At 47.0% G+C, this 18,184-nt stretch overlaps 1 protein-coding gene across 2 annotated transcripts in view; it reads left to right on the forward strand.

Annotated features, from left to right (window-relative positions):
- The window catches only part of LOC136651639 (rho guanine nucleotide exchange factor 40-like), a 32,352-nt gene that overhangs the window by 4,430 nt on the left and 9,738 nt on the right, over positions 1 to 18,184 (forward strand). For both annotated transcript variants that reach the window (XM_066628223.1, XM_066628224.1), the window contains exons 2-9: positions 4,061 to 4,258; positions 5,063 to 6,833; positions 12,124 to 12,244; positions 13,547 to 13,652; positions 14,679 to 14,777; positions 15,353 to 15,469; positions 15,878 to 15,976; positions 16,323 to 16,450. In XM_066628223.1, coding sequence (XP_066484320.1) covers positions 4,061 to 4,258; positions 5,063 to 6,833; positions 12,124 to 12,244; positions 13,547 to 13,652; positions 14,679 to 14,777; positions 15,353 to 15,469; positions 15,878 to 15,976; positions 16,323 to 16,450 — 2,639 coding nt within the window. The remainder of the gene's footprint in view (positions 1 to 4,060; positions 4,259 to 5,062; positions 6,834 to 12,123; positions 12,245 to 13,546; positions 13,653 to 14,678; positions 14,778 to 15,352; positions 15,470 to 15,877; positions 15,977 to 16,322; positions 16,451 to 18,184) is intronic.

Here is an 18,184-nt window from a genome sequence, read left to right on the forward strand (position 1 = left end):
GAGCATGGAGGACTGCCATTTGCAGGCACCTCATTGGTTTTTGACAATGTTGGGAGCAAATAGCTGTGGTTGTGATCCTGGACATGCATTGGCTTTTTTCACCCAAACTAAGTTTCCATGGATGTTGCATTCCCTGAGTGATAAGCATTCATGTGTGAACTTGCCCAAAGACAGGGCTTAACCTAGACCAGGTTAGGTCAGCGATCAGACCCTGGAAGATGTAGGATAAGGACAATGCCTAGGTCTGTGGTTCCCAAACATTTTAGCACCGGAACTGACTTTTATAAATGACATTCTGTTGGAACCCACTAAGCTTTACGAGACTAAAACAAAAGTTTCACTTTATCAGCAGTTCAAGCCTCTGTTTTTATCCCTTTTACTATGGTGGGGGGCTGACTTCTGAAGCGTTTGTTGAGCTCCATGTTCATCAGATTGGGACTATTCTAGTGACCTTGCATTCCCCTTAACTTGGTCTTCAATAAGAGTCAAGACACATTTGCCTATTCACATATAAACATATACGTGTGGCTTTCCATAGGGATCAATACATTTTCCTTGTCAGCTTGGAGGGGGGATGGGACTTCCTTCTCAATAGCTTTCTGGTACCTGCATCAAATTGGGACCATTCTGGTGGCATAGCATTCCCCTTGGCCTGCCCTTCAAAGTGGACTGAGGCACGTTCATCTACTCCCAAGGAAACATGCACAAGTTGCTCCGTTTCAGTTTCTGTAGGGCTCAATACATTTTCTTTGTCACCTATCAGCTTGTCAGTTTTGCGACCCACCAAAACTGGGCAGCGACCCACTGGTGGGTCCCAACCCACAGTTTGGGAACCACTGCCCTTGGTCAAAACTTGCCTCTGCTTTGAACTGATGGTCTTAGACAAGCCACACTTTTGCTTGTAATATGGAAATGACAGAACTAACCGATTTTATGGGGTTGCTGTTAGGATTACCGAGCTAATCTACATGAAGCTATTGGAATACTGCAAAATTGCTATAGCTAGCTAGCTACATACTAGTAGTGAGCTGAGGTAGTTGAACAACTATCCGATTGGAAGTGCAGTCACTCCAAAATATGGATGTGGCTTCTATGTACTGGGGGGAGGATTTCCTAGGTATGAAAAAATGAATTTGTGAATTAAAAGAGAAAGCAACCTCCCCCCACCAGTTTAATGAGAACTGAGTGTTCTCACTGGAGTCCAAGAGCCACCAAATGCTGGGGGGGGGGAGCCACTGAATGGGGCCGGGAGAGAGGAAGGGGAAGAAACCATTCTGCTTGTGCCTTTCCTATGGGTGGGCATCTTGCGTGGGGAGATGCAATATTTGTTGCAGCCCTCTTTTGCATAAATGCTAAATCTGATGGTAATGATATGGACAGTGTCCTTTCCTTAATGACCATAACCCGCCCTCTACTCACTGAGAATTAGGAATCAGGGCTTTTGGATTGAAACCTCCTGCTTTTAATCAGTCTTGAACCCTTTCATTGCCTCCTTGTTCAGTGTGCATACCTGTATGTGGAGAGCACTTATTCTGAATGAGCTAGTGACTGTGAGAGCGAAAGCTGGAGGTGTGGTAGATATTGTTACAGACAAATTAATCTGAAATGAAAGATAGAGCTCATTGCTTTGTGCTGAATGAGAAGGCCAGAAATGATCTAGAATGGTTCCAGCATTAACATTTTGTGTCAGACCAGCATTGCTTTCCAGCCACACAGAATTCTTCTCTGGAGCAGGCAGGAAGATTTCTGTGTTGTTTGAAAACTGGCTTTCCTGTCCGATCAGCTCCATCAGCCTAATAAATGACGTGGCCGTTTCAAATGGAGAATGGGGTTGTTTGACTTGTTCAAATGAGGGAATCCCCTTGCCTGTCTGCCTGAGGTGTCAAGATTAAAAATGGTTTTGTTATATTTGTGGCTCATTACGGTTCAGAGGCTCCATGGTTATGTGGGTTTCTCTCTCTCTCTCTCTCTCTCTCTCTGTATACATGAGAGAGAGGGGGGGTTACCGCCAGTAATATTCCTGGAGGAGGACGCTTGTCTGTCTTTCTGCCAGACTCACTGCAGCGGCTTGCCTTGCACACCCCTTCAAGATGCTGAGCCAAGAAGGGGCCTCCCCGCTCCTTCCTGCCAGTGTCTGCAAAGGAAGGGGGGTTTGCCTCTTCACGTTGGGGATATAAAACTTTCCCTCACGGTGACTGGCTCAGAGTCTGTACTTTCCTGCTGCTGTGCCAGAAAGTGGCAAAAACTCTGCGGGTGAGGAAGCAGGAGAGGGAGGCGACGTACTTTCCACCATTTTGCAAACCAGTGCAGAGTTTGGGCTCAGTGAGGTTTTGCCCCCGTAACCTGCTTTCATTGTCAGGGCTCCGCTTTGTAAGGCTGAGAGCGAGGCTGCTTGAGCGCAAAGCAACCAGGTCATCCATTTTTGAGTCTTGTTTTAAGAAGGAAGTAGTGAGCCTTGAGAGGGCCATTCAGCTCTTGCAAAGCACCTGATGTCCTCGGTGAAAGTATAGGAAGACAAAAAAACGCCCCAGATGAAGAGTCACTGCTAGACAGAGTAGGGAGGCTGCCAGACCACTGGCCTGACTGCCTGTATTATAGGCAGTCAGGCCAGTGGCCTGGCAGCCTCCCTACTCTCCCTACTCACGAGCCACCCACCTAGTGGGTCCCGACCCACAGTTTCAGAAACACTGGCCTATAAGATAACTTCTTTACTGCAAGTAAGCCTCTGAGCATATGCAGAGCACTTCAGTGCTTTGTAACTTTAACCAGCCTTTGCCTGCCTGGGATTAGGAAGAAGGGATTCTGGGCAGGCTTTTAGCCCCAGCACCTCTTTTTGTTCAGAAATAAAAGTTCCACAGCACTCCCTTCAACATTTATAGTTGTGGCTAGACAACAAAGCGCTTCTTCAACATTTCGCAAGTCAGGCACCCTGCTTGGTGGGGTAAAATGTTTGTGTGGTGTGAACAGGTCCTTTCTGAGAATGTGAACAGGTCCATTCTTGCAGTGTCTGACCCCATTTCTCCTTTCCTGCCCACCCCCAACTGAATTTTTGGAAAGATTGATTTGCAGATGACTTTTTCTTCAGTCCCTACAAAACACACTTTCACGTGTCAGGACCCTAGACCTGCAAATCCAGCAGCATTCTAATTCCATGGTTTTCATTTGTTTCAAATACAAGGCAAGATTAAATTGGTCTATATGAGCAAGACCATTTCATCTGAATTCTGGCACCAAGGCAAGAAAATCATTCTTTTTTTTTTTTGCTGCAGCAGCTGCAAAGGTAAAATCGTGTTCCATTATTAGGTGAGGATGCATGCAAGGGACTAGTAGGCATGGTGAGAAAAGCGCGATTGTGACTCTTTATTAGGTACAATTGGAAGATTTGGCACAATGGCTGCCTCGTTGCTGGCCCCCTTCCCTTATGGTCCCCCCCTATTTCCTTTGCTGGGTGGAGCTGCGGAAGGAATGAGCTCACAGCTGTTAATGTATTCCAGATGGAGCTGTGACTGCTCCATTCTCAGGCCTTGGCACTTTCCCAAAATCTTTCTTTTGAGCTGCCCCCTCATGCCCCTGTTCTTTGCACACTGCTGAGCTATGTGCGCACTGCCCTGTGCAATGTCCTTGCTGCCCTTTCCTATTGGTGTGCCACTAGGGGGCAGTGGTCTGTCTCTAGACTCCAAGTGAGCCAAAGCTTATTGCTGTGGGTGACTGTAACAGCCCTAGTGCTCTTAGTTTGCTGAACCAGTCAGAAATTGGAAGAGGTCAGTTCCAAGGGGCCTGGACATTCGTGTGGCTCCAAGAGTTTTGTGGTATATGGCATAGGAGCAAGAAAATAGCCAAGGACTTTGCATGTTTGACAAGGCAGGACAGTGCAGCTGCACCAGTGCAAGTGGTTGAAACCAGGTGGAGAGCTTAATGGCGCGGTGATTTGTGTACATTCTCTGTCAGCCGCACAAGCATCAAAGAGCCCCTGTGGGTGTGGGGAGGGCAGGCCGACAAGGACTGTTAGATGAGAACCATTTTAACCCGTGTGCTCTTTCTCTCTCTGATGTCTCCACAGGAACCAGAACCAGTCGAGGAATGTGTTCAGAGCACGCTGGCCGCCTTGTACCCCCCCTTCGAAGCCACGGCCCCCACACTGCTGAGCCAGGTCTTTGAGGTGCTGGAGCGGACGTACCAGCACGACGCCCTCCGCTACACCCTCGACTTCCTTGTTCCTGCCAAGCACATTCTGGCTCGGATCCAGAGCGAAGCCTGTGTGAGTCTCTCAGTGGTTTGGCTCTGTTTCTCTGGAGTACCTTTGATGAATGGGAAATCTCACTCAGCTCAGAACCACAGAAAAGCAGTCTGTTCTGGTGCTGGAATCCCAATGCAGACCTCCACCTGGGGCTCTCATTGACCTAAAGTCTAGCTTGGGGACCTTTTCTTGAATTCTTGGGCTCAGTCCTAGAATACAGTTTTAGCTCAGTCATTCTGCCTCCTCCAATTAATAACTTCTCACTGAATGAGCCCTGTGCACCAACCCAGTATAGGCAGATGTAGGCTTGTGGCAGAATGGGGGCACTATTCTTTGATTTTTAGGTCTGTAATAATTTTTCCATCCATAAACGCCCTTTCTCTGTAGCCACAGCTGTGTGTGTTTCCCAGCTGCACTGTGCAGGGTTTCTGCTTTCTGCAAACCTCAGCTTTCAAGTAAAGTTTAAAGTGAGTTTCTAGTCCTTAAGAGAGTGAATATATTTTAGAATGAAAATGGTGAAATGTGAGGATCAAAGGAGGCTGTTGAGCAGTATTTCTCATGGTCAGAATGTTGTCTCTTTGTTCATCCTCATTGGTAGCAGAATTATGCATAATAAACAGATTATTGATTTGCATTTATTTGCATTATGCATTATGCATAATGCAAATCTGCATTATGGCCATAGATCACTGAATTCAAGGTTTCTTCATGCAGAATTTTGAAAACAATAATTATGTGCAAAGTGATACATACTTATGTGAATCACGTGATACTCTCAGTCCTGCATCTGATTCTCCCTCTTTTTTCGCTTTCCCACCTCTCCAGGCCCAATATAGTGGCTTTGTTTTCTGCCATGAGGGTTGGCCGCTGTGCCTTCGCGAGAAGATTCTGGTGCAGCTGGGCTCGTTGCCCTGGCAACGCCTCTGCCCCGGGGACTTCTACTTGCAGGTGGTACCTCACCGGGAGTGTGCCCCACGCCTGGTGCTGAAGTGCCTGTCGCCCGAGGGTCGCAGTGTTCAGGAGCTCCCTGTGTCCCCAGACTCCTACCCTTTCCTCTTCACTGTGGAGTGGCTGAACGGTATCAACAAGGAACGCCGGGCAGGGCGCCTGGAGCGCTGCCTTTTGGCGGCTGGGGAGAAGGTACTCAGCCTGCCCTGGCCTGAGCTGGTGTACCCTCAGTTTGTGCACAAAGACGGGTTCATTGTAGGACAACGCTGCCCTGCAGATTTGGCTCCTGAGGTGCTGGGAACCCGAAGTCCTGGGGACGGACGCCATTCCGGCGGGGAGAACCGGGAGTCTGAGGGCGAGTACGTCCACCTCCTGGAGGTCAGCCCCACCCTGCACCAGGCCCCTCGGATCCCTGAGCCTTGCGGTGCCCAGATCCAAACCATGCCTACCCGCAAGGGGCACAACAAGAGTCGGAGCCGGCGCCACCGGGCCTGGCTCCACCACAAGTCTGGCTGTGGGGAGAACTTTGCCTTGCGGAAGGCCTGCAAAGCCCAGCAGGCCGAGCGGTCTGGCCAAGAGAGTGGCCCAGACCTGGAGGATAGGGTGGACCAGCAACAAGGAGAACTGAGCCACACATTGTGTCAAGCATCAGAAGTCTCTCAGGCAGCAGAAAGCCCAAGTCCAGGGTTTCTGGAGCAAAACCAAGGTCCTTTTGGGACTGATTCACGGCCAGCCCTCTTTGGTGGAGCTGCCACTGAGGTCCCCAAAGGACTAGGGAAGCCGGAAGCAGAGGCCGTTCGTCAAGATCCAGCTTCTTCCAGGGAAGGCAGCAATGAAAACCAATCTCCAGCTTCAGCCACACCAAAACGTGCCACCAAAGGAAACCGCAGGAAAAAAAAAGGCGTGGGGAGAGGGGCTGGTGGCCGACTCAGACAGGTGGGTGATTTGAATAGCAAAGAAACAGGGGCTTGTGTGGATGCGAAGGATAACATAAAGGAGGAAGTCTGCCTTAGTCCTGCAGAACAGGATTCTGGGAGTGGGGATCCCAGTGTTAGTACCAGAGAACAAGCCATCAGCACTGAAGAATGTCATGTTGGCACCCCTGATTGCAATGGAATCCAAAAGAGAAGTGGCATCCCTGGAGACCAGAGCATTGGCACCGGAGAGGAAGACATTGGCACTGGTGAGCTGGTGGTTGGCACCAGAGAATGTAGTGTTGGCACAGGAGAGCTGGAAGGCGGCTCAGAAAAATGTTCCACTGGCATAAGAGACAGTAGTATTGGCACCAGAAAAGAGAGCACTGGCACAGAAGACCCAAGCCCCACTGCTGAAGAGCAGGCTGATGCCATTGGTAATGGTGAGCCAGTTGATGGTGCAGAGGAGCAGAGTGCTGCAGAGCAAGGGACTGGTGCTGAAAAGCAATGCCCAGGCGAGGAGGGCATCGCTGTTGACAGTGAGGAAGCATCATCTACCAGCGTGCCAGGGGAGAGTCTTCCGGGTACTGAGGAGAGAGAGAAGGCCCAGGGTGGTGTAACTGAGCAGGGATCAGAGGAAGCACACGTTCCTCCTCCTCCTCCACTTGCCACAGCTCACTCTGGGCAGGCTGTAGACTGGGAGCTTCTGCGTCTGGGTGTGTTTGCACTAACTGGTAAGTCTACAACAGACCACTTCTGTCTCTGGAGTGTCTTTTGTCAGGACTTGCAGGTGGCTGGTCACATCCCTCTTGTAGTCCTTAGAAGGATGAAAAACACTTGTCCTCTTTTAATTTAATTAATTTAATTTTCACATTTTTATACCGCCCTTCCTCCAAAGAGGTTTCACACAGCTGCTCCTCCCCTCCTTCTTGTCCTCACAACAACCCTGTGAGATAGGTGAGGCTGAGAGAAAGTGACTGGCCCAAGGTCACCCAGGAAGCTTTGTGGCCAAGGGGGGATTAGAACCTGGATCATCCAGGTCTAAGTCCACCTCCCAAACCACTACCCCACCCTGGCTCTCTTTTCACACTCCTGTCTTCACAACAGGGTGGCGATGAAGGGACAGGTATTATGACAATTCTATACCTAGAGGTGTTTTTCAAGGTTTTCATTTTTTCACAGGTCTTTTTCCCCACAAGAAGGAAAAGTGCAGAAAGTAGTGCTGTGTTATTTTATTCCAAGAGTGCATTTTTATAAATTTTAATTATAAAGTATAATTGCTTTAAAAGTGTACTAGGTAGGTGGTACAGTCGTATAGTGTCAGCAGATGCAGCCACAGTAACTCATGCACCCCCCCCCACAGTCCAACCCATTTTTATTTTTTCAGATTTCCCAGTTTATATTTTTGCAGATTTTGGGATATTTTTTGTTTTTTTTACAAAAATGAGAAGTGCAGAAAGCACTGTTATGTGTTTTTATTTTGTTATCACCAAAATATCACACCTCTGTCTATACTTGAGGAACTGAAGTTTGTTTAGCAAATGCATGTCAGTCTTCACTGCAGAGTGGAGCTGGTTGTACACCAGGCCAGACACTGTTCCTGATCACTGTTTCTGTGTGAGGGAGGCAGACTGTTTCTGTTGCAAGAGATTCAGTGTCATGCCCCCACCCTTACCCCAGTTTTGCCTTGGCTGTCATGAAAGACGTCAGTCAGATCTACCAGGAAAATCTCCTGTGCAAGGGGAATGGAATGAATGGGAGCTGTTTAGGCTTATGAAATGCAGCCCCTGTTGATTTCAGTGGGGCTTGTGCAGGAAAACTGTCCGATGGATTGTACCTTGTTTTAATTAGGGTGTGTGTGAGAGGGCATGAGTGAGAATGGACATTTGCATTGTCCATTCCAGGCACACGGACCAGTCCACCCTTACACTACAGCTGGAATCCTCTACGCACAATCTTGGGAATAAGCCTCATTGAATATTATGGGATTTCTGAGTAAACATGCATGTGACAAGGCCTCATGGATTGTAGCGGAATCATGCAAGGGCATTGCATAGCCTGACCTCCTGTTACAACAAACTGCAACCCAGGTTATGTCCTAAGATCTGACCACGCGAGCCTCCTTGCTGGCCACATCACAAGTCCTCGCAGAAACCGCTCCCTGACCCAAAGCCACAAGACACAACCCAAAATAAATCCAGACCTGGGCTGTGTTGCTGAAGCCTTGTGGCTTGCAAATGGGAGGCAGACCTCCCAGAGGGGGCAGTTGTTAAGGGGAAGTGTAAACAATGCCTGCACCAAAATGAAGGTAAAAGGGGGAGAAAAGATGGGGGAGACTGAAAAGGCAGCAGCCAATCAGAGCAGAGAGTGGGGTGAAAGGCAATTTGTTGCTTTTCATTAGGACCCCTCTGATATAAGAATCATACTTCAGTGCCATCCATTTTCTCCAACAGTGGCCTGCCAGGCTCCCAGGGAAAATTCACCATATTCAAGAGAGCTACCTCCCCCTTTTGGTTGTCCTCAACATCTGGAAATCTCAGATACGTTGCTTCTAAACTGGGAGGTTCCATTTAACCATTGTGGAAAACAGCCACTATCCTTGTGTGGATTTACCTCATCCTTCCTTAGGTGCCATCCAGCCATACTGGAACAGATTATAAAGGGCTACCCAGCAACCTGTTTTCACCAGCAGGTGTCTCAAGAGTTCACCAGGGGGATGTGAAAAGTGCAAACCTCTCCCTGCTGTCTGTTCTGTCTCTCCTTCCCCCCCCCCCCGCATTTGCTATTCAGAGTTATGCTGCCTCTTATCCTCCATTCAGCTACAACCATTGGTCATCCCGTTCTTTGTGAATGTGGCTAATCCTTTTTCAAAGCCTTCTAAGCCCAGTGGGAAAATGAAGCTTCACTTTGCACTGATGTGTACTAGAGACATTGGTTCCCCACATCTGCTGTGGCATAGTGACTAACACTGCAGTCCTGTTCTCACTTTCCTGGGAGTAAGTCTCACTGAATCCAGTAGGACTGACTTCCCAGTAAACATGCACAGGATTTGTGCTGTAAGAGACTGAGTTCAATAGAAGGGTGAGAAGACACTGAAAGCATGCTCCTAGGTGTGTCTACTTGGAAGTATACTGCTAAATCCCATTGTGTTCAATGGAACTTAAACCAAGGAAAGTGTCTATATAGGTTTGAAGCCTAACAGTGCAACCCTATGCATGTCTACTCAAAAGTAAGTCCCACTGAGTGTAATGAAACTTATTCTCAGGTACATATGTATAGGATTGCAGTCTCTGGGTGAATTTCGACTAACATCCTGCATCTGCCCTTTGGGCAAAAAGGCGGGGTATAAATTAATAATAATAATAATAATAATAATAATAATAATAATAATAATAATAATAATAATAATAATAATAATTAATATCTTGGTGAACAGCATCTGTTACTTATATGCAAAAGAAATTCTGCAGCAATATTGGCATAGTGAGGGTCCATTTGTAAGAACAGGTGACAGAATAATAGGCCACATTCCCAAGGAAATATTTTTCCAAAGAAGGAAAAAAAAATGTTTCAAACTCAGACTTAATTTTGTAAACAATCATGTCAATTTTGTATTTGGAAATGAACTGGTAATTATAAAAAATAGGCTGCAAATATCTGCTATAAGCTGTTTCAGGGTTTGGATCACACACACACACACACACACACTCTTTCCCAAGAACAAGAGCCTTGCCAATGTACTGTGTATGGTGCGGTTGCTGCTATGAAGCTAATATCAGATAGGAATTTGCAGGAAATGGAATGTTTGGGTCAGCAGGAAAGTGTAACTTTTTCCCAATCCTGAATGGTTACATAATGCTGGGAAGATGGGACTGTACGTTTTTCTGTTTTGTTATAGAGAATGACCTCAGGGGTGCTTCCTGTAATAAAAAATAAAAACATTCCGTTTTGGTTAAATACATGGCCATGGCCATGCAAAAACCATCCTCTGCAGTGGTGTAGCTAGAGGGGGTGCAAAGCACTAAGTTTTGCAGAGTCTCACCACAGCATGCAAGCGGTTCCTCCCCCTCCCCTTTGGAGCCATTCCGGTTGGTGGGAGCAAAACAGGCATTTGCTTCCATTTTGCTCCCACTGCCCAGAATGTCTCTGAAGGGGAGGGGAAGGGGTTGCTTGCACACTGCAGTGAGGCTCCCTTGCAAAACTTAGTGCTTTGCACCCAACTTCGATCTAGCTACGCCACTGCTTTCTCCTTATTTGAGGGCAGAATCCTAAGCTTTGTCTACTCAAAATTAGTCTCATTGTCTTCATTGGAGCTTACCCTCAGGAAAGTGTGCATAGGATTTCAGCCTAAGGACCCAATCCTATCCAATTTTCCAGCACCAATTCCAGTGTAGCTGCAATGCAGCCCCAAGGTAAGGGAACAAATGTTCCCATACCTTAAGGAGGCCTCTGTGACTGCTGCCCCACCACAGGATGCAGTGCATGCCCCATTGGCACAGCTGCACTGGCACTGGAAGATTGGATAGGATTGGGCCCTAAGTCAGTATGTCAGTATCATCCCTGCACCAAGTTTCAGCATGCAGCTATATATAACTAGAAATATATGTTATTTCTAGTATATATTGTAAATATATGTTATATATATTGTATATATATTGTAAATATATGTTATTTGAAAACGGTGTTATTTATTTGACTCAGAAATAAGCCCATTGTGTTCAGTAAGACTTAGACTGTAATCCTGTCTTACTTACCGGAAACAAACACCTCTATGTACAACTTTTTCTCCCTTGTATTTGGAACCTTCCCCCTCACTATGTGACAGTAGGCTCAGGTTTGATACTCAGTGCACATTCCACAGGGCACTGCAGTCAGTCCCAGCACTCTGATGAGTGCAGATGTTTACCTTACTCACACACTACATTTTTAGGTGTACAGTATATTACATTTAAAACAATACAGAAGTCTTAATTTTGCCCATTAAAACTCTTTCTGGCTTTATGGACTCATTCACAAAATCCAGTAGCTATACAGAGGCTGCCCCAAGGGGTAGGTTATTCTGGTGTAGCCCTGTGCTTTTTTGTTTGGTGCTCTGCAATGGTAATTGTGGTGGTTTCACACAGTGAGCTCAGAGTTCAAAAAAACACTAGAGCAGTGGTTCTCAAGCTTTTAGCACCATGACCCACTTTTTAGAATGAGAATCTGTCAGGACCTGACGGAAGTGATGTCATGACCAGAAGTGACATCATCAAGCAAGGAAATTTTTAACAATCTTAGGTTGTAACCCTACCCACACTATCCTAGGAGTAAGTTCCATTTACTATCATTGTTAAAAGCTTATGCACCCTGTTAAAAGTATAGATCTGTAATATTCCCCAAATACAGTCACATACCATGGCAGCATCAAGTCTACTATATTAAAATAAAATATTGAAGTGAATGGGGACCCACCTGAAATTGGTTCACGACCCACCTAGTGGGTCCCGACCCACAGTTTGAGAAACACTGCACTAGAGTGTATAGCCTGAACTTCTGGTACTAAATTGAAAGCCATCATTGGTTGTTTGCTCTGTGTACAAAGATGGGGGCACTTCTCTACCTCTTGATGGCACAAACTGTGTATGCATTGGCAGTTAGAGTGGCAGGCTCATTGTGATGTCAGAAATGGCAGCCATGAAGACTGAGGGCCCAATCCTTATCTAGCTTTCCAGAACTGATGCAGCTGTAATGCAGTAATGTTCCCTTATCTTGGGGAGACTTCTACGACTGCCCTCCCACCACAGGATGCAGCACATGCCCCATTGCCACAGCTCATTAGTGTTGGAAAATTGGATAGGATTGGGCTCTGAGTGGGGTTGACCCCCCCCCCCCCGGCCATTAAACAGCTTCTGTGAGGTTTGGATGTTGAATGGCCGCTCTGGGGCTGCACGTTCATGAAATTTGGGCCTGAGAGCTCTCTTGGATCCAGGGCAATTTGGTGCCAAGTGTTACCTCATATTCGTGTGTGTGTTTTACCCCCAATAGGAGGAATGGACAGAGCAGGTCGGCCCTTACTGACTGTAGTGCCACGGCCTCTCCGAGATGAGCTGCCACCTGGACAAGAAGATCTGGTCAACACTTTGAGATATCTACACTCGTGTCTCAGGTATATTTTGGGTCTGAGGCAAGCACATTCAGCATGACCCAGCGGCAAATGAGTTGTGTCCAGTTGTTCTGAGTTAATAGGAGCAGGAGTTAATAGGGCAGGAGGTCTGGTCTAGAGGGTAGAGCCTCCATTTGCCTGAAGATAATATCCGCAGGTTGCCAGTTCGAGGCCACCGGCACCGTGAATGGTGAGACCTTGAAGCAGCTGATAAGCTGAGCCAAGTTATTCCACGTGCTCTTTGGTGCGAGCGAAGAAGCATCTTGGCTGCCCTCCATGTGAGAGATGAGGGAGCTTCTTGTCGGCTTGCTTGGGAGGAAACTGGAGGCCAGAATGTGATACCAGATCAGAAAGATCCATCTGAAATGTTGTGGTTCTTGAAAGATAGAACCTTTCTTCGATTGTAAAAACCCCTACAGGGATTTAGAACAGCCTGCCCATGTAAACCGCCTTGAATAAAGTCTGAGGAGAAATCTGACTACCAAGAAAGGCGGTATATAAATACATGTATTATTATTATTATTATTAATAGCCGCACTGCAAATGGACAATAGCTTTGAATTAGGTTGATTCTCCCTGCAAAGAACCCTAAAATAATTTGGTAAATTCTCCTCAGCGCCTTCATGAAACCATGACTCTCAAGGATTCTGTTGAGGGGAAAGTCATGAACAGTCAAACTGATTTAAATCCAGTTTCCATTTGTCACACACATTCGTTTGGGCACATGTGATGCTGTTTGTCTGCAAACGTGAATATTGTTAACGAGCCAGTGCAGCATAGCAGTTAAAGAATGTGAGCTGAGTGAGCTTAGGTGGAACACTTGCCTCAGCCATGAATCAGCTGGGGATTTAAAGTCAGTTATTGTCTCTCAACCTCAGCCTACCCCCCCTCCCCAATTTGTAATATGGAGATAATACTACCAGCCTGTTTTATGAGATCATTTTAAAGATTACTGGGCTAATATATCTGAAGCACTTTGACCACTTAGGAAAATCACCATTAGAGTACTGTCATATTATTCTGCTGCATTTTCGTGTGTGCTAACTTGCTCCACCAGAGTCCTGTGAAGAACAAAAAGCAAATATATGGACATAGCCACAATTTCTCCATCCATAGAATGGGCACAATTAGGGCCTAGCTAAGGGCTAAAAGGTAGTTTGCAGCATTTTGTTAGCTAGACTTGCAAGTGAAATATGTCAGCTATATTGCAGATATTGTCCCTGATGTTGACCCCTTTTAGATCCCTCTTGGTGAGGACAACAGCCCAGTTTCTCCTTTCTCTTTCTTTCTCTGCAAATATCCTAGGCAAGAGCTGAAGGCCCTTGGGCTGACGGTGTTGTTGGACCTAAGCCAAGTAGATGACTGGGCCCTCCAGGCTCCTGTGCTGCTGCCAGCCTTAAGGGCATTTCAGGTAATTAAAAGTGGTCCTTTGCATTTCTCTGCCCAGAGAAATGGAACTTTCTACCATTCCAGAATTTGGTCAGGCTTTGGCTGATCTCCAAGGCGTGGCTATGCCATCACTGCAGATCTCAGGACCTCATAGACCACTGTAGCTCTAGGGCAGGGGTGCCCAAACCCCGGCCCAGGGGCCACTTGCGGCCCTCAGGGACTCACAATCCAGCCCGCAGGGAGCCTCCAGTCTTCAATGAGCACCTGGCCCTCTGCAGACTTGCTGGAGCCTGCGCTGGCCTGACGCAATTGCTCTCAGTGTAAAGATGGCTGTTTGACCTCTCGCATGAGCTGTGGGACAAGGGTTCCTCCACTGCTTGCTGTTTCACATCTGTGTTACAGCAGTGGCAGTGAAGGAAAGGCTGGCTTTGCTTTGTGCAAGAACTTTTATAGGCCTTGAGCTATTGCAAGACCTTCAATCATTCATACAAGCTCCACCTCTAATATATTCATTTATGTAAATTTATTCAAATTTGAAATGTAAATTAATTCGGCCCCCAACACAGTTTCAGAGAGATGATGTGGCCCTCCTGCCAAAAAGTTTGGACACCCCTGCTCTAGGGTGATGCTCTAGACAGGGCTGGCTCAGCCATAAGACCAACTGAAGCAGTCGCCTCAGGCAGCTGATTGATGAGGGCCACTCATCTCTGTCCACCTACTTGCACTCGCTGCTGCTGCTTCTACTTCTACCCCCAGTATTGGAAAAGGAAGAGGGAGACAGAGAGGAAGAGGAAGTGTGGAGGGAAGAGAGTGCCAAGCTAGAACCTTGGAGAGTGGGAAGAGTAGAGCTTGGTACATCACTGAGCAAGGAAGCAGCATTTCACATGCCTCCTCAGGCATCAAGAAGTCTTGGGTCAGCCCTGGGTCTTGCCTGACTCCTCCAAAAGCACATCCTCCCTGCCCATGTCCTAAAACCCCTTCTTCTGGTCCTCTCTGACAATCCCATTCTACTCTTAAGAAAATAAACCCCTCTACCTTTACCCTTTAGGAGGATTCCCCGCCACCTGTGAGTCAGCTGCTGGTGATCTTACCCCCCGATGATCGTTTTGTACCCCATGAAGAGGAGCTGGTCTTGGAACCTGCTGTGGTGAGTTTCCCCTGAGCTGCACTGGAAGCCTTTGGTTAGGGACGTTGTTTGTGAGGAAGGGGACAGTCGTTACCCCATTCCCACTTGTCAGGCCTGTGTATTTGCTTTACTGCAAGCATTTGACTCAGCACAGGTGTGTAACTCAGTCATAACTCAGTTGTAACTCAGATGTAACTCAATCCGATTAGCAAAGGAAATGATTCAAGACACCGCTATCCACTGGATAACTACTGTGTTAACTCTGCTGCACAGTTTCCTAAAGCTGCTATGAAACCGGGCAGTGTGTCAGTGAAGTGGCTGATAAATCTGGAGGGAGCTGTACCATAAATGGCTGCCAGACAGCATACTGCAAAGAGGAAACAGGAGGAAAAGTAGTTTCCTTTTAGCCGGAATGACAATTCCATTGTTTATCTCTGTCCTGCATGTGTTGGAGAATCCCTTCCAGAATCAGTTTGAGCCTCATTTTAACACAGGGTTCATAGTTGGGGTTGAGCATGTGGGTGGATGAAGGAACTGGCATTGGGCAATGTTGAACGGAAGCGGAACGTGACAGTGTCTCATGTCTTGACTCACAGGAGGTGCGGGTCCTCTCCCTTTCTGAACTACCACGTTACGTGGCCCTGGACCAGCTGACTCCCTCACTCGGTGGGACCCTGCAGCACTCACCATCCAAATGGGTGGGGGCACACCAGGTAAGAGAGACTTGCAGTGAAATGGACCTTGTGTGCCCTCCCAAAGGTTCAGCATTGGAATCAGTCCTGCATCACCTCAGTCCTGTACAGAACCCCTGCCTTTCCCTCTTAAGCTTCTTTCCCTCTGTATATGCATTGGAGGGAGCGTATATGTTTGATCACTGTCCATGGATAGCCTTTCCACAACTGATGCCCAGTGAATGAAATGTACTAGAAATTTCTTCCAGATTCCCTTAAGAAATATTGTTGAACTCTGGTGCTGTCTTTTGGCCTCCCATAGGTCCACCTGCCACTAGCCTGAACAATTTTACAATCTTACCACAGTGAAACTATGCAAGGGCATTGGTCTGAGTGGTGTGCGCTTGAATAATCATGCTCATCTCTCTCTCTTTCTCTCTCTCTTCCTAGGCTCTTGAGCAATTGCAGATGCTCTGCTGTAGTGTCCTGCAGGCTGTGTGTGAGGCCAGTACCCAACTCCAGCCGGTGGGAACAGCAGCAAGTCAGGAGGTAAACCCACCTGATGGATCACAAGAGTGCACTGTTTAGCCTCACATCCACCACAAACTATATAATGTGCCTGTGCCATTGGTTATCCCAAGGGAACACCTTATGCTTCCACCCTATGAGTCCTTGCTCTTGAGAGAACACATGTGTATGTGACTGATAACCCAATCCTCCACACTTTCCTGGGAGTAAGCCCCATTGATTCTAATGAGACTTACTTCTGAGTAGACATGCATAGGACTGGGCTGTAAAGTTGCCGTACATCTTGAGAACCGATTGCCTATTTTTGGTCATCCCTGCCCTTCCCTCTTTTTGCCCTACCACATTCACTGACCTCTCATCTCTGCAGGAACCATCAGCGCAGATCACGTTGCACCAAGAGACAATGCAGAAGCTGCTCTCAGAGCCACGGCTCCTGGAGCTCCAGCGAAGCGGGGGAGCTTTACTGGCACAGCTGCCACCACTGGGGCCTTTCAGGTGAAGGTTTGGTTAAATGAGGGCGTGATGGCATTGCAGGGATACGTGTTCCCTTTACACCATTCTCAGACTCTTTACCATTTTTTTATATGGTGGTGTGGAATTGCACTAGGGTTTCTGTGCAAAGCTGTGTAAAATGATAATACTATCTGTTGGCAATTTAGACACAGTTGCACAGTACACTTCAGTGCCTGCACACATTAACCCTACTGCATATTGAATTATGGCCAAATCCTATTGGTGCTTAGCCCTGGCAGAATGAGTGTTCTGGCGACACTAGGCATTTTCCTAGTGTCAGTTTCCTAGACACTGTTATGAAGGCAAGAAGTCCATATCTGTGGCCACTGGACACCTGCCAGCACAGATATGTGTGTACAGGGGGATCCAAGGGGTAGGTGGAATATGATGGTGGGTGGAATGGTGAGGAGAGTGAATCAGGATTGGGAAGGGAGGCAGGTTAAGTGGCAGTGGCTTCATCTGAATCGAAACCCTGGACCCAACCCGACCTGGGTCCACATGGGTCCCAACCTGGGTCTACTTGGACATGTGCCAGCTATGGAGCTGGCACAGATCAAGTAGATGCGGCAACCCAGCATGGGCTTACTCTGGGTCAAGGAGGCCTCTGGAGACAAAAGTCCTTGGAAGGACGCAGCAGATGCTGTTTCAGCGCCCCTGCATTGCCATGTGAGAGTTCGGATTGGGCTGTCCATCTTCCACGGTTGTGTGTTGATATTTCCAAAGGAGCTGCTAATGACTACTTAAAAAGTGGTCATCTACTCCTATATGAGGTTCTGTTCTGCTTGTGATGTAGGGTGTAGGTCGCAAGAAGGAGCTGGACTTTCTTGGTAGTGGTGTGTTGCCTCTAAAATGCCTTTCCTCCATTTGTTCACCAGGCTCTCTCTGTTGTCTTTTAGAAAGAAACTGAGATCAGTTCTGTTGTCCTCTATTTGTAGTATGTTGGCACAGCTGATGCTTTTATTCTGTTGTATTTTGTTGTTGTTTCATTCAATTATTATTATTATTATTTTCCTGGCTGCTTCATGCATCAGTTTCGAGCGAAAGATCGGATATCATTTTAAATAATAAATATAAGTAAATGCCCAGTTACGGACCACATGTCCTGCTGCTTGTATATAGACGTTTGTATGCATTATTTATTTATCATTCATGCCAGGGCAGGTCCAGCCATAAGATCAATCTAGGCAGCCACTTGTGTGGGATGCCAAATTTCTAAGGGCAACTGCACCAGCTTTGTAAATACTTTGGTGAGATCAAAAGACCACTTAGCTGCTTGTTGGTTCCAGAAGACATCATTTTCATTGGTCCCCACAGGGCAGAGAGACAGTTTTAAAGGGAAAGAAGTCAAGAAGTGAGAAACACAACAATGAAAATGAGATCACAATGTTTGGAGAGGGAAAAAAAGCTGGCGGGAAAGGGGTTAAGTTTCTGCTGCTCTTTCTCCTACAGCTGCTTCTCTGCTCAACTGCAGTCTCTCGAAGCTGCTTTTATGGACAAAAAAATGTCTTTAGCTCTTCTCGAATGTTGATGCAGTTTCATGTGATGGAAAAGAACATTCTGAGGCATCTGGAGTCCATTAGAGTTAGGCTGGGTTTGAACAAAAAGGACAGCATAGAAAGAGACTTCAGTTGTCTGTTCCTAGGATTTATTACTAGCCACGTATTATATGGATTACTGGTGAATACAATAACCTGTGTTTGTTGCAAATAGTCATTG

The sequence above is a fragment of the Tiliqua scincoides genome, chromosome 5 (assembly GCF_035046505.1).
Source record: "Tiliqua scincoides isolate rTilSci1 chromosome 5, rTilSci1.hap2, whole genome shotgun sequence".
Classification (NCBI taxonomy): Eukaryota; Metazoa; Chordata; class Lepidosauria; order Squamata; family Scincidae; genus Tiliqua; species Tiliqua scincoides.